The sequence below is a fragment of the Macadamia integrifolia genome, chromosome 8, assembly GCF_013358625.1.
Source record: "Macadamia integrifolia cultivar HAES 741 chromosome 8, SCU_Mint_v3, whole genome shotgun sequence".
Classification (NCBI taxonomy): Eukaryota; Viridiplantae; Streptophyta; class Magnoliopsida; order Proteales; family Proteaceae; genus Macadamia; species Macadamia integrifolia.
The window spans coordinates 6974025-6995723 of record NC_056564.1 but is presented as its reverse complement, the minus strand read 5'-3'; the positions used below and the strand labels follow the sequence as shown (position 1 = coordinate 6995723).

The following is a 21699-nucleotide window of genomic DNA, read 5'->3' as shown; positions in this document are numbered from 1 at the left end:
ATTTTTTTTTTGTTCCAAAGGAGGAGAAAAACTAAGGGCTTGTTTGATTTTGTTTCTCCTGTTCTGTGTCTAGAAATAGTAGAAACGGTTTTTGCTGTTTCTATGCTAAGAAACGATTTTTGGAATTGCAAAAAGGTGTTTGATTTTTCTGTCTCCCGAAACGTTTTCAATGGTGTAGTCAAGTTCAAGACATGAGTGAAGGCATGACATTGAAGTTGTAGGTATGTTTCATAGAGATGTGCTTCAGAAGGATGAGGGCAATCCTAAATTGTGAGCTTCGTACAACCAGGTTGAAATCGCTATATTTGGATAGCGAAAAGTTTCAACAATGGGTTGGGATTTGGGTAGGTCGAGTAAAGTATTGGGTTTCACAATTTTTTTCGCTCTCGTAAAAACAAGTCTAACTTGTTTTTAGAAACAGAAAAAACAAGTCTAACTTGTTTCTCCATTTCTATTTCCAGAGACAGAAATAGGCATAAATTTATATTTCTGTTTCCAAAAATAAGTGAAACGAAACAGAAAAATCAAATTATTTTTGGGGTGTTTTTCCGTTTCTGAGAATAGAAAAATTGAAAAACAGTTTCTGAAAACAAAATCAAACGGGCCCTAAGAGAATGCATGCAGATATGATCCTACTTCAAAAGCACTTTAAGAAGAGGGGGAAAAAAGAGAGAGAGAGAGAGAGAGAGAAAAGGAAATAAGAGTTTATATGTTTGTGTGTGTGAGAGAGAGATTGTGGAGAATTCGAAACTAATTATTATTGGGCTATTCAATTAAAACAATACATTTCCAGACCTCTGGAACCTAGTTGGGTCAGACCTAAGTTGAGATATCCCTACCCGACCTGAGGTAGGGCCTGGGCTAAGCTCTGGGACCTTGGGCTTTCAAAAAACCAGCCCTATTGCACCCCTGGTAGATACAATCATTAGCTTTACTTCGGAATGGTGTTATATGGACTATGGAGGGCCAATTGCACTAAGTACCCCATGCTTAATGATATTACACCTATAATCTCAAATTTTACAAAAAAAGGAATATCTAAATTACGAACCTATAAATGTATTTAGAACTTGACTCCCTTTTTTAGCTGCCCTTTGTCTTATTCTGATTTTTTCTTTTTTTAAATATAAGTATAAAGGGTTTTTAAAAATAAGTTGAAAGTGATATATCATTACTATAAAAAAAAGTATTATTGTCGTGCATATTTTTCAAACACACATGTGATACTTTTACGTCATTAGAAAAAAAATTGTAGATTATACTAAAAAGAAAAAAAAAATAAGGTTATAAATTATTTGACATGGAGTGTGAATAAGAAAATTTCTTCACAAAATTACATCTATTATCCTAGATTAACTATGGTCAAGAAGAAGGCCAATATGACTTAAATTTTTTTCTTTTTCAAATATCACATTCTTCTTCAACCTAAAAATGAGTGGACATCTTTTATTTATTTTTTATTATTATTATGGTCCAAGGATATAATCAACTAGTGATAAGCTGAGATTAAAATTATAATCGGATTTAATGAAAAGCATCGTAATAATGGGTGGGAGACTTAAGATTCTAGTTGGATGTGTTTGCAGTTGTGGCGATAAGCATCTATTTGGATTCTTGATTATCCAAATTAAACAAGCACCATACATTTTGGGCCAAGTGGGGCGTGTGTGCATCTATGTGGATTCTTGATTATCCAAACTATGTTAACATTGGGTCAATGCATCATTGAATTATTTTCATGTCCAATAGCAATTCAATTCACACTAAGAACTATTTTTGTTTCTCTTTTTCTTTTTTTTGGATAGTAAACCAAAACTTGGGAATTGTTTTATAATGGGGGTTTTTTTTTTTTTTGGGGGGGGGTGTTGTGGGAGTAGCTAGGCCAGCAATAGTAGTTTCCCTGTCTCGTTCATATTAGAAATCACCATCATAGAAAAAAGTCTTTCCGAGGGACAGGAGAGGAGTTCGAGAAGGATGAAAACAAACTCCGGCCATATAGCAGCCCTCTCAAAAGTACCTATCCTCCTATCCTAAATCACCTAATAAATTTGATGTTCTGCAGTAGTTGGGTGATTGTATTGATCCAGGCTTGATTGTAGACAAGTATAAAGATTTAGCCTCGGCTGCAGACCTGGGCGAGGCCAATTTGTCTAATAGTTCAGCAGCTTGTCAGACTACTGGTGGTGTGCATGAGCAGGCTGAGGGTGTGAGCAATCACATGCAGAATGGTTGAGGTGTTAAGCTTAGCTCATGACAAACCTCATCTTAGGTCACCATCACTTGCCTCATCTCCCATGTAGGACACGAGATGACCATACAAAAATATGAGAACAAAAATGATGAAAGATCTTCTGCCTCATCATTTATTGGGTCCCTTTGTTACATGCTTGGAAGGGAGACACCGTGGACAGAAAAGATAGAAATTAGGAAAGAGAAAAATTAGGGGTGATGGCTGGGGAGAGAATATAAGGAAAAGGTGGGGCTGGCTAATTGAGGTAATTCACCTTTTGGCTCTATCGAGGAAGCCAACACTTACTTATTCTTTTGAGAAGAATTGTTAAGGATGTGTTTGGTTACATAATTCATTGGAATTTTATTTTGAATTTGACAACGAGTCCATAGATAGTGTTTCCGTTGAATCGTATTTATTTTAAAGATTTTTTTTAGAAAAATGTTTGGTTACCCATCCCGTTTTTGTGATTCTTTTGAATCACCACTTAACATTGACTATTTATATGAGAGCTAGGATTATGTGTGTCAAATATGAGTTTTACTATTTATCTTATTTCTCAAATGAATCACATTTAATTTTACAAGGTGTTTCAAATAAAAATTAGTATTTCTAAGTAGAACCAACTCAAAGAACAATCAAACAATTTAAAAAAATCAGAATTGCGTTTCATTAGAAAGACTTTCTAACGAACTATATAACCAAACACATCTAAGGGATTCAAAGATAGACTATCTTCCTTATCATTGAATCACAGAACCCATGGCACACCCCACTTCCTCTCTTATAACCACTTAGCATATCTACCCATTTCGCTCACAATAACCTCCCACAATAAGACAACCTTATCATGAAGCAACTACATAAAATACTAAATAAACTGCATAACCAATCAACTACCCACGTTAGTACACTTTCAGCCTAGAGCCCATGTAGACCTTGCATGCCACATAACCGCCAACCTCCTCGTGCTCGTAGCACTCTCTCTTAATACCTATTCTTTTGTTGTTCGTCTTTTTTTGTCATTTCTCTTCTTTTATCATGTGGATCTTTATCGGGCAAAACCATTTTGAATACTATGATTGGAATAAAATAAGAGATTTCCCACTATTATTATTATGACTTTATAGTGAGGTGGCATTTTGTGATTCTCATAATGATAGTTGAGTCATTCATAATCGATGTGGGACTATCTCAATAATTATCAACACAGAAATCCTCTCCCTTATCTTATATAAACAAGCATTGAAAAAAAGAATATATCAGTGGTGGTTCTTCTTATGCCACATTAAAAGAAGAATTTCTTCACTGATAGTATTAACGAGAGTGGGATGGGTGTCAGTATTGAAATAAGAATAATTTGAATCTTCAACCAGTAAGAAAAATAATGATGAATTTAGATTCGTCGATCAATAACTTTCTTTGTTAGAAATAAAATGAAACTAGGGTGATTGAAGCTCATTATGCTCTCTCTGTATTGTAGCTTCACAGCATAAAAAGTAAGAAATAAATGTCTACTAAAATAGTTGTGGGCCCGTGACACTTCCAATCTCCTCAATTTGTACGGTAAGGATGGGGTGGGGACGGGGGCAAAAGGGTAGGTCAGAGTATAGACCATTCTTTGGTTCGAAAGGGTCAAGTTCGGGCCAGAACCGACCCGCTGAGAATCAAAATTGATTCACAAATTAATTGGTTTGATTTTGCATCTGAATTTTGAAACCAATTAATAAATGTAACAGGACGATTGTAGATGGGTTTCCCAATGGTTTTAAAACCAACTATAATCGAAATCAGCAATCCACCACCACGGTCTCCACTTAAATTACAGATGCATAGATGGAGAATCAAACCTGAGACCGCACACCTATCCACACAATCCCTGATTCACCTTAATCATCTGAGCAACCCACTGGTTTGTGAAAAGGATTCTTTGAACAAGCAGCAAAGAAGAGAGCACTCATCCATCTCTTGGAAGCCCAGTTTAAGATCAAGCAGTGCAGAGGAGCAGTGAACTTTTGGAATTTTTTTGTCAATGAGAGACACAAGTCCACCGGCCCAACCATCTTTTGGAAGCCCAGTTTTAGATCACAAGTCAACGTCGACTGCACTCCGTGGTGGTCAACAAGTATGGGCCGGCCCATGACAAGGAGGTATCTTAGCCTTAATATTAAATTGTACAGATTATGGGCTGAGGCTGTAAGCCTACTCAATTGTAACAGATACTATTTGGCGAGTCCATGCCAGTCCATGCCTCATGTATCTGCCGAGGCCCAAGGGGACACGGATACCCTCAATGGTGTAATTTGCAAATCGAAACTGTTTATCGAAATCAATAAATCATTTATGAATCAGTTTTATTTTGGATTTAAGAAAATAAATTGTTAATTAAATGTTATGGTTTGGTTTTGAATTGATAAATTGTCATTTTTTTAACCAGTAATAATTGATTAGAACCAGTATACTATTGAACCAATTATACATATTAAATCATTTAAAAGAACCAGTTAGTCTTAATATTTTACGTATGATCTCTAGTGTTTTATAGTGTATTTACACCATGTAAATTAATTTAAATTGAGTTTAAAAAAAAGGGAGAGGGATAGGTATGCCGCCGATATCAAGTATGCTAGCGGATAGCACCAATAGGAACACATGATGGAGTATCATTCAGGAAGGATATGAGGGTCATTTCAGAAAAAGGGAAGAGAGAGATAGACACAATGGGTGCTAGCATACTTGATATCGGCGGCATACCCAACCTTTTCCCTTAAAAAAATTTAAAGATGTTGTTGTTCAAGCCCATCAGCATCAGATTTCTTTATTGTGCTTCAAAATATTCTCAGTTGAGTCAAAAAAATGTTAACTCAAATTGACAATAAAACTAAAACCAATTACTGGATTCATTTATCAATTAATTTTGATTTGGGATATTGAAAATGTTTAATGAATGGTTTGATTTCATTTACTACCCTTCATATCTCAAATCAAATGGAAACCAAATTGATTAACCAGAGTCAAACTGATGAATACCACTAAACTCTAGTGAACGCAATAATTACTGCCTAGCATTGTTAGTGAGCTGTGGTGTGCAAAGAGCACATGCTCACCAGGAGGGTATTAGGTTCGAGCCTCTTCTACTTCTCCTTCCTACTTAAAAAAAAAAAAAAAAAAAAAAAACTCTAGTGAACCCTACTGGGCTTTGGGCCTGGACCTGGCTGTATTGGGCTGATTCCAACATATATCCATCTACAAGACAATCAGGTTTCAGGTTCCCAACTCAAAATGTCTAATTTTTATCAATGAATGGTCTATAACCTAGTAACATATTTATCATGGAAAAAATTTTTGTCAGGTGGAAGAGTGACGAGGCAAATCCAATGTGATCTAAATAGACTATACGTCAAATTTCATATTCGAATTCAACTCTATGCAATATATATATATATATATAATCAATAAAAGAGTTGGGCTGGATTCCCATACCCAACGGTTAGGACCGTTAAGCCCAGAGTTTTAAGATTCAAAATCTGCGGTTGATTCGAAGAAGCCAAGGGTTCAAGTCGATTCCAAGTTTAATAACATTGACTTATAAAGACGCCTCCCACAGTAAAGGTTCGAAACCCTGGCCTCTTCTGGGGTTTCAGGGATCCCCTTCACTTGTCAGGAGAATAGTGAAACTAAGCACTTGGGCGTCGGTGGTGATTGTGGCTTCTGAGTTGAAACTGAGAAGGGAAGCTGCCTGCGGGTCCGGCTTCACTAAATCTTTCAGGGTAAAGTGGAAGACGGGTTGGGCTGTGATTTTTTTTTTTGTTTTTTAAACAATCGATCACAGTTCCAGACTGATTTTCACGCTTTATCGAATCCTAATCACTTGAATATGAAATAGCTCTTAATCTTTTGATGCTTCATTCAATAATTCTCTATATTTAAGTGCCATGGTGTTTCAATCGACACTCTGTGTTATTATGTTTTGGAAATTTCTTATTATTTCATTTTCTGTTTTCATTGTTTTGAAATGGACGAGCTTTTATTTGGGTTTGATGGGTAAGCTGGGAAGATGGACTTTATCAATCAATCCATGTTTGCCCTCGAGCACAAACATGGATTGGCTTGCTCAATTTTTCGGAGTTTGTTGAATCGTTTCTTTGTTATTTTTGTTTTATCTTTAATAGATTTATGTGGAGAGAAATCACCAAGTAGAATGAAGTTCAAGGGAGTTTGGAGGAAACTCTCTGATTATGTCCGCTATGATCTGAAGGAAATTGCTTTCCCTTCGTCATTGCCAGACCCCCCTCATATAAAAAAGCGGAGAAAATTGACATGGAAAGAGCGATTTGAAGTAAGTTATCTGATACTCATCTATTTCGAAAGTTTCTGGGTGGGAATTATAACCTATTAGCTACAGTTGATGTCTAAATTGTCTAATCCATATTGATATACCACCTATGTGCTATTTATTTTTGGATTCAATATCTGTTATTCGATGCTTAGATTCAATTGTTTGCTCCACTTTGCATGGTCCGTTCCAATTTTTAGTTATTATTTCTTTGTTCATATTCTCTATGTGAGAATATTATGCATCATTGTGTTGCTGGTGCAAGTTCAAGAGATGACCCATTGATTTGACAGCAGATACTGATAGCACATCTACGTATTTCTTTGTATTATTCAATCTATTTGAAACAAATGTAGGACTATCGGCTTGTTTTGTGAATTCTTGTGTATCAGCTTTCTGATAATGGGCATTTTAATCTATCAATCTTTTGTTTCAAATGAGAACTTGAGCACTTCTATGCAAAAAAATTTCATCCTATGCTAATGATGCTTTCCTCTATATTTTCTCTCCAGGTGTTGAAGGAAGCATCTAGGCTTTACGCTGCAAGCTGGGTACGTGATATTGGTCCTGATCTTCGGCCAAATGATTACAGAAAATCTGAAGGAGAAAATGGAAAATCTAATGAAGGAAAGGAAACAACTGAGGGAAAAGAACCCTCTACGTTGGAGGATCTTGGTGGGTAACTGCTGCCTTTCATGAAATACACATCTGCTTCAGTGTTGGATTTTTCCTGTAGCCTTCTTATAATTCAATGAAATTTATTTTGTGAAAATTGAAAAAGTAATAGTTTTATTTTTTTGTACCATGTCTTCCGTCATTTATAATTATTCTACATGGAAATATGTTTAAAAATAGGTCATGATTTATTTTCTTGAAAAATAAATGAAGTGTCTAGCTTAAAATAATATAAAAGTGAAATCAAAGGCTATAACACGAAAACTTGATTTTTTTTGACACCTTTGTAGCACCCACCGACCCACTCTATTGCCCTTCAGATTTGCAATTCCTCAAGACTTAACAATGATTTTTGCGATTAACTTTATTGAGTCTTCAACTGTTCGGGGCCTTATGCTCCAAGATCCCATTATTAGACCTGGCAGTACAGTTTTCTTCCTTGAGGGTTTCAAAAAAAGACAATTATGATTTTTGAATATTCCAGAAGTCCTTCTATACATGCATACCCAGAAAAAAAGAGAGTTTGGTATGTCAGTTTTGCTCATATGTCTTTTACTCTTCAGATGGTGGACTTGGAAAAGGTAAATGTAGTATATTAGCTACATTTTGACCACTGATTTGGTCATGGTTGGGTCTTTCAATGATCGAAACCCTATGGAGTTGTCTTACAGTATTTCCCTTAAAGAGGAAACTATCTCTTAAAACTAAACGCTCAAACTTCTTATACTTCTCTTTAGATATTATGCTTATTCAGTGCAATTTATATGTATTATTTCACTTTAGAAACTGTTGAGGGCACCAGTTTGCTTCTCCAACTTTGGGTATGCATAATTTATTTAAACATGGAAAGGACTGACATCCATACTTCTACTACTTTACTTCTTCCTGGGCACAAAAAGAAACAATTCTGTATGCATGATCTTTGTAGAACTAGAAAGCCAAGGCCAGCCAAACCATGTAGCCATCTGGTAACATCCTAGATTTACTCTGTAGTTGTGGTTTTTATTAACCACAACGGCTACTAACTTAAATTTTCAATTTTTCCTCTACCATAATTTGATACCAGATGCCTCCAAGACTGTTCTATGGTTAAGTATCAGTAGCATCACCAAAATACTAGATTTCATTTGTTCTTGGATCAGAAGATAAAATTTTCAACTCAGTTTCTTAATGTCTGGTAGAGAAGATGTCTTTTAAGTCATAAGTGAAACTCATAAGCAGTCGAACTGCTTAAGAAAACACAAAATGTCCATTCAATCTCGTATAGCCAATGGGCAGGGTACATATCCTTATATAGAACTGTCAAAATATGAATCCAATGATGACTAGAACTTCTCTAATCCTAACACGACTCAGAATACTACTTATCTGACCAATAATAGACTGAAAATAGCGTAACTAAATTTGTAATTGACTAGGAATTGAAGACTAACTGCAGCTTCAGATTTCCTAATGAACGAGGACTAAAAAATTTTGGTAATCTCTCAAGCTCCTGATGCTGATAGGAAAAGACTTGAAATTTGTGTGCCCCCTAGACTTTGGGCTTTATGGTTGTGCTCATTACAGCCAAAAAAACCAAAAACAAAGGCCTATGACCATCTTATACCAAAACAGGTACTTTTATTGAAGTGTGACTGCATTATTCTCACTAACTAGAAACATCAGAAGCACATCTGTATTCTTTCTCTGGTTGGATAATGAAGTACACGCTTCTAGCCTTATTAAAATCCATGTTTCACTGTTTTTCTGTTTACCATTGGTCTTCAAATTTTTATGTTGATTTTTATTTTTATTTTTATTTATTTCTTTTTTTGAGGTAGAGTATGCTGAAAAACTTAGGTAAAGTATGTTGGAAAACTTGGTAATAAAGATCTCTCTCTCTCTCTCTCTCTCTCTCTCTCTCTCTCTCTCTTGTGGATAGTTAAGGGATTTTCTCTTTCTTCAAAATTATATTTGGTTGGTCAACTCACTGTCATTTAATTTTTTTTTATGGGTGGTAATAAATAAACAGCGGTTGCTGCCAGAGGAGGAATGGAAACTCTAAGGCCTGCTTTGCAGCGGGTGTACATGACAAGGGCATCTGCTTACCGGGATGCACTGAAGAGCTTTATACAAGGATATCAAGAAGGGATAAAGCAAGTCATGGAAAAGAAGGAAGAGTCTAAATCCCAACAGCCAGAAGACACCACAAGAAGATCAACTTGATCCTCGCCCCTTGAACAGACATTTTGTAAGTTTGTCATCAAGGAAAAAACCTGAAGTAAGGAAACTATTTGTGCGTTCTTTGTTAACTAGGATTATAATCTTTTCTCTGTAAGCAGTGGCTAATGAAATTATTTTTAGTGTACATCCCTTAATGAGGTTTTAAACTGAGCTATGAGAACCTTACAACGGAAATATAGGGAATTGTGCAATTCCATTAGTTTTTATCCTAGATGCTTTTCAATTTTCCTCCAAGGTGAATCTGAGATGACATACCCAGCCAGTCTTATATGTGTCAGCACCAATGGTTATGAATTATTTAGTTTACACAATCTCTTGCAAAGATGTGCAAGGAACAAGGCAGCTAAGGAAGGGAAGATATGCCACGGGAGAGTTGTTCTTTATGGTCTAGGAGAGAACATACTTACATCAAATATTCTCATTAACATGTATTCAAAATGTGGACTTTTAGAGTCTGCATGCCAGATCTTTGCTAGGATGCCTAAGCGAAGCCCAGTTTCCTGGAATACCATAATTGGTGCACATACTCAGCATGGGGAGGAGGAAGAAGCTCTTAAACTTTTTATGCTGATGTTAAAAGGAGGAAACCCACCAAGTGAATTCACCCTGTCAAGTATTCTTTGTGCATGTGCAGCGAAGTTGGCTGTCTGTGAGAGCAAACAATTACATGCATTTGCTCTAAAAACTGCAATGAATTCCAATGTCTTTGTGGGTACCGCTGTGCTTGATGTTTATGCAAAGTGTAATTTGACTGAAGATGCTCGCCTGGTATTTGATACCATGTCTGAAAGAAGTGGTGTCACATGGAGTTCAATGGTAGCTGGTTATGTGCAAAATGATCTTTATGAGGAGGCTCTGATTTTGTTTCATAGAGCTCAAAAGATGGGGTTGGAACGGTCTCAGTTTACACTCTCTGCTGCTGTTAGTGCTTGCGCTAGTTTGGCTGCAGTTATTGAAGGTAGCCAGTTGCATGCAGTGTTGGTAAGAACTGGTTTTGTTTCAAACCTTTTTGTGGCTGCCTCTCTCATAGATATGTATGCAAAGTGTGGAAGCATTGAAGAAGCTTACTTTGTATTTGCTAGCATGGAAGGGAAGAATGTTGTCTTGTGGAATGCGATGATCTCGGGATTTGCTAGACATGCACGCTTCATGGAGGTGATGATACTGTTTGAGAAAATGCAGCAGATGGGTATATATCCAAATGAAATTACTTATGTTTCTATTTTATCTGTCTGTAGTCATGTTGGTTTGATTGAAAGGGGTCAGATATATTTTGACTTGATGAATGGAGATCCAAGTGTGGAGTCCAACGTGCACCACTATTCATGCATGGTTGATCTTCTAGGCAGGGCCGGGATGATTCACGAAGCTTGGGACTTGATCGAGACAATGCCACTTAAGGCTTCTGCTTCCATGTGGGGATCTTTGTTGTCATCTTGCAGGAACCATGGGAATTATGAATTGGCTGAGATTGCAGCAAAACATTTGTTTGAAATTGAACCTCATAATGCAGGAAACCATGTATTGCTGTCGAACGTATATGCAGCCAATAAAAGGTGGGATGAAGTTGCAAGGTCGAGGAAGCTTCTCAAGGACAGTGGGGTGAAAAAGGTGATGGGGAAGAGTTGGATTGAAGTTAAGGGCAGGGTTCACACCTTCATGGTTGGAGACAGAAGCCATCTTAGAATTGATGATATTTTTGCCAAATTGGAGGATTTAGCTGATGAGATGAAGAAGCTAGACTACATGGCTGAGACTGAACAGGACCTGCACGATGTGGAGGAGGATCAAAAGAAAGAGCTTTTGAGGCACCATAGTGAGAAGCTGGCTCTTGCCTTTGCACTGATAAGCTTCCCACCTGGTACACATATTGTGATCAAGAAGAATCTTCGAATCTGCAAGGGACTGCCACTCCTTTATGAAGCTTGCATCGAGGATTGCAAGGAGAAAAATCATTGTGCGGGATACTAACCGTTTTCACCATTTTAGGGATGGATCTTGTTCATGTGGGGACTTCTGGTGATATATTAGTCTATCATAATGTTGTGGTTCATCCTGTTCTCGAGAGTTTTACGGTTAGATGCAACATTTGGCAGCAAGCCATCATGGTTTGCATTCATTTGTTACTACCCTTTTCATAGTTGGTTGTGGGTGTTTCCAATAAGCATAAATCTATTTTGCTTTCTATTACTGTCTACTTGAATCTATATCAAATGAGATGTCAATTTGTTAATACTGTTTCTCTAAATTTATAATTTTTTTTATATCTCAAACAATGCCCAACTATTGCAACATTTGCGTTTGTGATAATTTTCTTGTTTTGCTGGATTTGAAGATCTGAGCACCACTAAGGTTTATTTTCCCATCCCCACTCCCCACTCCCCACTCCCCACTCCCCACTCCCCACTCCCAACTCATATACTAGTCCCTGATTGAGTGGCAGGCAAGATTTAAAGTATCAGAATCCGACATAGTTTTGGAAAGTTGATTTTAAGAGATGTTGTGGATACGCATGGATGCAGTGGAAATTTTAGAAATATGCATGAAAACAATGTATAGAAATCCTTGAGATTCACCAAAGTAAAGCATTTTAAGCGTAATGGAGCATAAAAAGAGATCATATATGATATTTAATTTTCATAATAATATCTCAATGACTTGATGGCTTTTTATAAGCATTCCCAATTTAAAAATAAAAATAAAAAATAAATTCAAGAAGCCTTAAACTTCCTAGATCCATCATTGATACATAAGATATAAATGCCATTTGCCAAATTTTATAGCATTAAAGGATAAGATTCTAAAAGCATATATAAAAATTCCACTGGGTCTCTCTATTTTTCCTTTTTTTCATGGAGGAGCATACAAACATATATAAATCTTGGAACTAGAAAGTCTGGTACTCAAATTTTTTTATTTATATATATATTTTAAATTTATAAATCCACATGTTTTGAGACGTTTTTGGTTTTGATTTATTGTTTCTCCTGTGTTTTTCTTTTTGGTAAGAAATTATTGTTTCTCTTCTCAATCCAGTATGAGAATGCAATTTAGAGAGGTTGTGGAGCTTGCCTGCCTTAGTTTCAAACCATTTTGTCGATATGGATCGAACCAATATAGATGGAGAACTCAAGGGGCTATTAATATGAACAGTAACTCAGGATTTAAAAAATCTTTGGTCATGATGGCTCATCTTCACAGGACAAACCCATTATAGAAGCAGAAGGGATAGACTATAGAGCAGAGCACATGATTGGCCACTAACTTAAGAGGACTGGTGAAGTGATAACAGTATCACACCTGGGAGTGGGGACAAACCAAAGTTGCAACACTAAACGTTGGATCCATCGTAGCTTATGACATCTTATTTGGTTTCAACTTGGTCTATGTTGCCCCAGTAGTAATTCATTGCCGTTGACAAATTTTAACAGTTGCAGATCTCCATGGCGGCCCACCAAATCAAATCTTCATCCTTCTTTTTGGTTTTTTTTTTTTCTCATTTGTGAATGGGAAAAAAAAGAATGCAACTTTGCAATAATCAGTAGAAGATGATGATAAACAGTTCAAGCAGTTCAAGATCAGCCATGGGTCATAGAGAAAATTTTGCAGAACTGGATATTCAGATTAGACTCTTTGATGGGACTCAAAGAGTCTCAGACCAGACGAACAATGATGAGAAACACTCGTGGATATATGGAGTGTGGTAATGGGTTACAGATGAAAATTTTGTTGCTGCGAGTGAAAAAGGTAAAACCAGAGAGGGGCCAAGGAAAGCCACTCATGGATCCACCAACTCACCACATGCAAAAGCAGAGGATTTGTAGTTGAAAGGAACTTGACACAGAGAAGGGCTAGATGTGCACCTGCTTTTCTTTACGCATTCTGAGTGGGATTGGCAGCTACAGAGAGTACTTTTACATTACAGAGATGTAGTAGTACTACTCTTTCTCTGCGTCAGGGTCAGGGATGATTGGAGAAAGGGAGGGGTTAGATGCTTTTTTTTTATTAGTTTAGAAAGAAAAAAAAAAGTACATAAGGGTTGGGTGGGTTGCACCGTTGCAGTGTTAACCATCTATTCATTCATGCATGAAACATCATTATCATCATCATCATCATCATCATCTTCCTCTGCTTTCCGTAATCCGTATACATTATGTCAATGAAGAAAGAAGAAAGAAAAAAGACTAGAGGTGGTGTGTGAGAGAAAATCTCCATGGGAAATCTCAACAGTAGCCGAAAAAAAAAAGAACCCAGATCCCGGTGCATGACGTGCTCTTCTTCCTTTCCCTTCCTGGATGGATCCCACTTTGAGACCCAGTTTTCCTTTCTTTTCTTCTTCTTCATATTGGCCTTCAGAAATCTTAGCTAAGAATGGATGATGAAACTGATGGATTGAAGAAGAGGAAATAGAATTCAATTAATTCCTCACAAGAAAATCAAGAAAACGTTTTTTTGGTACTTTCTCTGTCTTGATAAATAATCTCTGGTTTCTTCTTTTATCTGGGTCTTGATTCTTGTGGGTCTCCATCTTATTGCTCATTTCTCTACTTCTTTTCATTTTTCTCTTTTCTTTCCTTCTTTCTTTCTCCACAACTACAAGTAAGCTGAGTGAGTGTTCAATTCTGATATCTCCACTTCTCCAAAAAAGCAGATAAAGTTGGGGAAGGGTCAAATCTTGTACATCTACGACAGTCAGTCACATCGAGAGATCTGGTCGGCAAGTAAGATTTCTGGTTTGGTTGATCTCTCCCTGGAAATTGATGATATCTTCCTCCGCCTGCACAAACTTTCATGTTATTCCTCCTACCCTTATAATATATTATTATTCGTTTTTTTTTTTTCTTTCTAACAAACCCAATAAAATATCACCATATTCAAATCCTTTCTTCGATATGGAAGTACTAATTCCAATTCAATCGATCGGAATTGGCCTGAACCCTAAAAATCCAGTTAAGAATTGGGTAATTCGAATAGGCAAGAACCCTAAAATCAAATCAGGAATTGGTTTCAGTTCTCAGTTCGCTATTGATGGAGTCAAGACGAAACCTGACTAGAGTTGGATCGGAATAATTGTTCTATTATTACCCACACCAGACTAAGTTGTGTTCCAGTCCCCAAATTGTAAAATGAAAGATAAATTATTCCAAGAGTATCAAAATGAAAAGGAAGCTGCAGAGAGAAGTAATAGATGTAGTAGTACCTTATGAGCTTGAGGTTGAAGAAGACTAGGGTAGAAGTGGTGGTGGTGGTGGTGACTAGAGGGTGACGAAGCATCATCGGGCATGGGTTGTGGGTATGGATGCGGGGCGTCGTCTAGCATCTGGCAGTCTAGATTCACTCCGAACAGCCTTAGTCTCTTCCAGTTCCCCGGTGCGGTCGGGTTTTGTACCATTGGCGGCCCTGTATTATTTCCAAGGTGCAATGGCGCGTGCATGAACACATAGTATTATTATTATAATATATTTTTGAGAAATCTCATTTCTAGAAAATTCATTATTTTATTTCATTAGAGAGAGAGAGAGAGAGAGAGAAGTATTACTTGTTCTTGCTATGTCTGCATGAAGAAAGTCGGCTTGATAGAGCATAGGAGAAGGAGATCCATGACCATGACCATGACCATGAAAGTGGGATGGATAGTGATAATGTTGTTGATGATAAGGAGGTGGAGGAGGGAGTGGAGGTGCAGGTCCTGAGTAGAGGACCCGGGTCCACGCGCCCATGACGGAGGGGCCCTCGTGCTGTGGTGGTAGTGGTAGAGGTAAGGCTCGGCTATCTTGTACGGGAGCGGCACGACGCCTCCACCGAATATAGAACCTCTCCGCGTTAACTCTATGCCTCTCGAACAATACCACATCGCCGGCGTCGAGGCGCTTCTCTTTGACGAAGCGGCTCCACCCTTTAGTCAACACGTAGCTTTGACTACTATTCCAATACGAATATCGGAACCTCCATGCCTTCCCTGACTCGTCCTCGAAATTCAGCAACAACCCCTTCTCCCCACCCGACTCACCACCGACGCCGCCGCCGAGTGGGAAGTATCGCTCCGCGTGTTGTTTTGGTATAACCAAGCGGTTCAGCTTTCCCACATCGCTCGGCGTCAACGGCTTCTCGAACATGTGTTCTGTCTCTTCTTCTTCCTCTTCTGGCGCCCCTTGTTCTTCTTGACCATCGTCTCGGTAACCCACCTCAATGTTGTCTCTTTCTTCTACGATTTGTTCATCTGGGTCATCTTCGTCGTAGCGATTGGTGTCCTCCTGGTATGGGTGGAAATTGAGGGTGGCATGAGGCTCCCGGAACATCTCCGCTGCTGCTGCTGCTGCTGTTGTAGCGGCGGCCGCCTCCTCGTTCTCAGTTTGGAAGCAGGTCGTCGGTTGGAGCCAGCGTGGGTGGCGGCCCGGGTGATGGTCCTCGTAAATTTGAGCGCCCCACAGACCGTTGTGTTGAGGGAGTCTGCTTTTGTATGCTGAAGATGGGATCTTTGGTGCTGGGTCCATCATGGGTTCTGTGACTTGTGCCCACCAAAACTCTTCTGAAGAAGAAAATTAGTCTATGAACATTGTGCGCTTGTGTGTGTGCTTTTGAGAGAGAGAGAGAGAGAGAGAGAGAGGTGGGAGTGTGTGGGATGAGAATTGAGACTTGAGAGTGGTGATGACGATGGTTTTGATGTAGAGATTGTAGAAATTATTGGTTGTACATGGTTTTGAAGAAATGACAAGAGAGAGAGATGTTGCAAGTGCGGGAGGAGTACTTCAAGAGGATGGAAATATCAATGATTAATTTTTTCCCCTTCTGGAAAGGTTAAAAGTTAGAATAATTAATTAATTAATTAAAAAAAATAATTAGATTTACCAAATTTGAAGAAAAAATTGGATTGATTCCAATAACCCCTTTGGAATTATGTTCAGAAGTATGAAATTCAAAGCTGCAATAATGACGACTGAGTAGTCAGTCCAGCCTTTCTTATTCCATAGACTTAACTAAGCTAAAAGTGCATACTCAATGCATGAGGCTCTTGTTTCTTTGGGTCTTGAATACAGCCAAGTTATAATGGATGATTCATATGACTTACTTCAGGTGAGCATGGATTTTTTTACGCATCATAGGTCACCAGCTATACTATTCAGTTGTTACATATTTTTTTTTTTATATATGATGAAATTTTTTTGGTATTTAGACTCACGGCCAAAGAAATAGAATCTAAAAACGTAAAACCTTGAGGATTCTTTATTTGTAAATCAAAGAAATGATTGATGGGGGAATTTGTGTGAAAAGGTTATTGGCAATTAAGTCCCGTGCATGGAAGTATTATTAGGTTTTGCCGTTCTGGGAGCCATTCAATTCCTAGATTTTTAAACTAAGAGGAGATTGATTGGGTCTGCAAAAGTCCAGAGATAGCCTCTCCCTCCCATTTCCAATAAGCATGATAGATGAGATAAGCTTTATCCAATAGGTGGGGAGAGGGAAACTCTGTTGCACTTGTGTTTCAATTCCCTCCTCACATTCCAACCCATCTCTCTCTCTCTCTCTCATCATTCACTAAGCACTTTGGTTTCTTCCTTATTGTATGTCTTCTGTTTCTGTTTCCGTTTCTTTATTACATTAACCCTTTTCTTTAATAGTCTCAGACAAAACCCACCTCAATTTCCAGGTAGATTCAGAGACCCTTTCCGTGGCCACTCAAGCTTACACTAGTTTTATATCCATTCTCTACATGTTGGGAACATATTTATAGTCCAAACCAGTTGGGTTTCTGAGTATTGTCTTACAAGTTACACCACCATGATTCTTCATTTCTTTTTATTTATTTATTTATTCTTTTAATCTTTAATCTGTAAATGCATGCACCTACTATATATCTTCATCCCCATAATCAGTTCACTCCATCAAATCCTAATTTGATCATGGATCTCTTTCCCCCCCCCCCCCCATTAAATATAAGAAAATATCTTTGGGTGTTAAGATTTTTTTCCTAATTATTTGATTCTAAAGTAACCAGATTAGCTCTGTGGATTGAGAATCTGACACTTAAAAGTTCTTGGACATATTTTGGTTAGGAACTTAATTTATTATATTAATGTGTTGGGAGGCAAGGCTACCTCATTAGGTTATCTGAGGAAAGTAATGAAGTTGGAAGTATTATAAAAAAATTAGATTTCTAAATTTATAATTTGGAGTTCCCCAGTTCCCAAGCAAAAACACCTGGTTTGTTGGACCAATCCTTATGACTTTCTCCCACTAGTGTCTCTGTCTCCATAATCTTGTCCTGTGATTTCACTATATATGTAAGGACCATTCATGGTTTGCAATTGGAGATTAATTAATTTATTGAAATGGCCTTTTCAGATTGTTTAACTCTTAATTTTTTTATTATTTTTTTTGGTGGGTTGGGGGGCGGCAAACATGGACCCAAGTAGGCCAAGAACAAAGTACCACCGCTAAAATTAAAAGGTTGATATCTATCCACCCACTTCCCATTTTTGTTTATATATATATATATATATAAGGACAAATAATAGAGAATAAAAATTATCCTATTATTTAAAAGAAGAAGAAGAAAGAAAGAAAATAACCATTAAATAATTCACGAGCATAGCATGCAATAGTGTCCTTCTCCATTTCACTTAATATAAGCATAAGATGCATTAAAGATCCAAAGAGGGACCTGAAGTCCACGATCTATAACGTTCATGGAATGGAGATGAAAGCTACAAGACCTAATGAAGACAGCATTCAAAGTTTTCTGAATTTCCATGAAAGCTAGTTTATTCATTTAAGATATTTGAATTTTTCTCATGTGGGCCGGGCAAGAAAAAAGGAGGGGGGGGGGGATTCTTCAAAATAGACTACACAAAATTCAATATATATATTATTTTTTTTTCTACTTTCCGCACCAAAGGAAGGAAGGGTGGAAGGGGACACCAACCATGAAAGTTACACACACACTGACATGAACCATGCTGCAGTAAGCTATGGAGATTAGGAGGAGCTCATAAATTTATACACTTTCAGAATTTCAGGCGCATGTGTTAGGTGGGCCTCAATCTACTGTTCTTGGGTTTTGACTTTTAAACCTCACCACGGGTCCTGCACGATTCTTGCCTGCCAAGTCCCCCCCACCCTCCTTTTCCCTTGAATTCAATAATAACTTTCTAGAGAGAGAGAGATTGAAATCAGCTACAAAGTCCAAATGCCCAAAAGCTTGTATAGAGTGAAGACCACTTGCTGAGAGAGATAGAGAGAGTAAACAATGAAAATGGGTTCAAAATCCAAATACCCAAAAGCTTGTATAGAGTGAAGACCACTTGCTGTGAGAGAGAGAGAGAGAGTGAAAATTCCAAATACCCAAAAGCTTGTATAGAGTGAAGACCACTTGCAGAGAGAGTGAGAGAGAGTAAACAGTGAAAATTGGTACAAACTCCACTTGGAGGTTAAGCCAAAAAAAAAAAAGTGTAGACCACTTGAAGGATATAAGAAGACAGAAGGTGAGGATTTTGGTTTCATGTGTAGATTTTTTCCTTGAATTCGACTGTTTGGGAGTAGAAACAACATCTAACCTTTTCTCTGGCTGTCGGCTGGGCTGTAAATAGAGAGGAAATTATTCAAGTAGCAGGAGCCCAGGAAGCGTGCTTTCTTGGCTTCCTGATGGCCCCCACAGGATCCATGATCCAACCATCTTGGCTCCCCACCCAACCCCCCACGCTCAAAGTTAGCCGCATTCAATGAGTGACACGTATACCATTTCATAAGGCATACAACTGTGCAATATCCTTTTTCCTAGTATGGTCCCACTAACCCATTTGGAAAAGGACAGGCATGCCCTTGAATGATTGATAAAACTACTAGGTGACCATTAATAGGAAATGATAAAAGGTGCTAACTCCGAGAAACTGAGACTCTAGCTTCTTTTTATTTTCTCTGATTCTCTCCTTCCCTCCCCCTCTCTGTTCCTGTGGGCTTATGTTTTTATTCTTTTTTTCATTTATGGAGTGTAATGTACTCTTCTCCTATGGAAGATGTGGAGGTAGTAAGACTAGAAATAAGGAAACAAAAATATATTCTGGAAACTCTGGTTCAATGCTTGATAAATATATATAAAAGTATAAGTTGTTTTCTTCTCAGAAAGCAAATTGAGAAATGTGGGGTAGCTCCATGGACTCAGATAGCAGAGAAATGAGATCACTTGTTCCAATGAGTTCTTGGAGCCCCACATATAGATGGGGTCCAACACTTGGTCTCTATTTATGCATTTTGGCTTTCTTTGCCCATTCACATCTACTTGGTTTGCTTAAATCTTTGGAGGCATCTAGAATTCTCTTCAACTGCCAAAGTTTGGAATGGAGAAAATTAAATTCCTCGGGAATCTCTCTCTCTAGAATTTTGGGTGTCACAAGCACACAAAAGTACAACATCATTTGGCAACATGACAATAGGGGTGGACCAGAGAGTGGACCCAACAATATAGAGGTGTTAATAGAACTTTGGATTGCAGGTGGTCCAAATTTCATAAGCCCATTTCCATACGTGTCCAGAAAGAGAGAGAGAGAGAGAGAGAGAGAGAGAGAGAGAGAGAGAGAGAGAGAGAGAGAGAGAGAGAGAGAGAGAGAGAGGAATGAAATTATGTGAAGAACATGCTACACTGCCTGGGATTTAGGGTTTATTACAGACATTCAAACATGTACTTAGATGTCATAACACCAACAATCCTGTGGGAGGGAGAAAATGATCAAATAAAGAAAACAAAGAATTGTGTGGGCACAACCTAAAGATTTGGATGGGTTTTTAGGTTTGTCTCTCAATGTGAAAGTAGAGAAGATGTTTAATTCTTTTATTTTTGGGTTAAGGAGAAGAGACTTTCATTATCTAGAAAATACAATGTTACAATATCGGAAAGTAGGTGAAGAGATCTCGTGGCAATAATATCTTATATTTCTCCACATATACATAAGATTTTATTAGAAATTTTTTGTTTTACATGACTTTTACCTAAGAAAAAAAAAATAGATCCTTGGTTATTATGATTATATGGTTTGCAATTTCCGGGTTTTCTTATTTGAGTATACTTATTTTAATTAATCTTAAGGGTAAGGCTCTCACTTTTTCTTTTCCTCTCTCTTTCCACTTCACGTGAATTGATTTACGAAATTATTCCGTCATCCGTTATTAATGCACTTCTCATCTTAGACAACCCTCATCACATATTCTTTAATCAAGTTTGAAAGACCTGGTTTACTTGTTGGATTGGTCTTCATTTCTTCATTTGAGGCCGAGAGCTTTATGAACAAATAATGAAGCAAATAAAGTTCCATAATATCTTGACTTGGTGAGATTATTGTCTATTAAATATATGGTCGGTGGTGGTGACCTATGATTAGTTATTAAGCTTTATATAACTAAGTCTTCTTCCCAAATCCCAACAAAAGATGAAGAAAATGGAGTATAGACCTCTTCCGTTCCTTCATGTCCCCATCTTATATTTTATGGTGACCCACCACCTCCATTGTCCAAACCAGTGGAGTCACCCACGTCCTGAATGGCCATTCCTCACCCACACACCGCATGGCCAGGCCTACCTATAAAGACTTGAATTGAGTACCGACCTCTCTCAAGTCTCACCTCCTTTTGGACCAGCCTGACTTGATCTGTCTTGTCACTAGCTCTTTCACATAATCTAACGGTTAATTAATCAAGGGCTCAAGCAAGCTTTTCAAATGTGAACAAGTTTTGGTTTGGCTTCTCTTTTCTAGTTTGAATATTGTTTACTTTCTTAATAGTAACTGTTAAAAATGGGATAAGGTTATAAGAGAAATAAAAAGATGGAAAAGTCAAATGGGAAACTTAAGAGGATGATTGATTGATTGATTAAGAGACTATCTAATCCCTTCCTTTTGCAATTAGAAAACTGTTTAATCCAATATCAGGGTGTAATCATTTGGGCAAGTGGACAGATTAATTAGATAACTCACTCAGTCATATGAGAAGTGGAAAAGTTAATTACGCAGGTTCTCTCCTTGCTATGGTTCAATGCGGATTTTAATTAAATTATTTATTTATTTATTTATTTATTTTTCTGTTATGTTTTGCCGGAAAAGAGTTTCTTGAAAGATAGTGTCGTTTTTACATCAACATGGGGCAATGGGGAGCTCTCATGAAAACACTAACAAATGGTAGAATTTTTGCCTTTCATGAAGGGTGAGGTTGTCATTTCACACCCCTTCCCCCTTCCCCCCCCCCCCCC

At 37.7% G+C, this 21699-nt stretch overlaps 3 protein-coding genes across 3 annotated transcripts; 2 read left to right on the top strand and 1 right to left on the bottom strand.

The window, feature by feature from the left end:
* Positions 1-5830: 5830 nt before the first annotated feature.
* Positions 5831-9588, top strand: LOC122087373. Its single transcript, XM_042656470.1, has 4 exons — positions 5831-6000; positions 6403-6569; positions 7079-7241; positions 9253-9588. Exons 2-4 carry the CDS (start codon positions 6432-6434, stop codon positions 9444-9446), a joined length of 495 nt encoding a protein of 164 aa, XP_042512404.1. The 5' UTR covers positions 5831-6000; positions 6403-6431; the 3' UTR covers positions 9447-9588.
* Positions 9589-9617: 29 nt separating this feature from the next.
* Positions 9618-11697, top strand: LOC122087372 (pentatricopeptide repeat-containing protein At5g04780, mitochondrial-like). Its single transcript, XM_042656469.1, is given in 2 exon segments — positions 9618-11363; positions 11365-11697. Coding segments are annotated over 2 exon segments (1869 nt in total). The 3' UTR covers positions 11488-11697.
* A 1823-nt stretch (positions 11698-13520) lies between these two features.
* On the bottom strand, positions 13521-16104 carry LOC122086004 (B3 domain-containing protein Os11g0156000-like). Its single transcript, XM_042654660.1, has 3 exons — positions 15004-16104; positions 14665-14864; positions 13521-14241 (listed from the first exon to the last, which is right to left on the bottom strand). Exons 1-3 carry the CDS (start codon positions 15959-15961, stop codon positions 14161-14163), a joined length of 1239 nt encoding a protein of 412 aa, XP_042510594.1. The 5' UTR covers positions 15962-16104; the 3' UTR covers positions 13521-14160.
* Positions 16105-21699: the final 5595 nt, after the last annotated feature.

Coding starts and splice junctions, on each gene's coding strand:
- LOC122086004 (XM_042654660.1), bottom strand. CDS start 15,961: ATGATGGACCCAGCACCAAAGATCCCATCTTCAGCATACAAAAGCAGA. Junction 14,865..15,003: donor TGCAGACATAGCAAGAACAA/GTAATACTTCTC, acceptor GAAATAATACAG/GGCCGCCAATGGTACAAAAC. Junction 14,242..14,664: donor TTCAACCTCAAGCTCATAAG/GTACTACTACAT, acceptor AAGTTTGTGCAG/GCGGAGGAAGATATCATCAA.
- LOC122087373 (XM_042656470.1), top strand. CDS start 6,432: ATGAAGTTCAAGGGAGTTTGGAGGAAACTCTCTGATTATGTCCGCTAT. Junction 6,570..7,078: donor CATGGAAAGAGCGATTTGAA/GTAAGTTATCTG, acceptor TTTTCTCTCCAG/GTGTTGAAGGAAGCATCTAG. Junction 7,242..9,252: donor CTCTACGTTGGAGGATCTTG/GTGGGTAACTGC, acceptor ATAAATAAACAG/CGGTTGCTGCCAGAGGAGGA.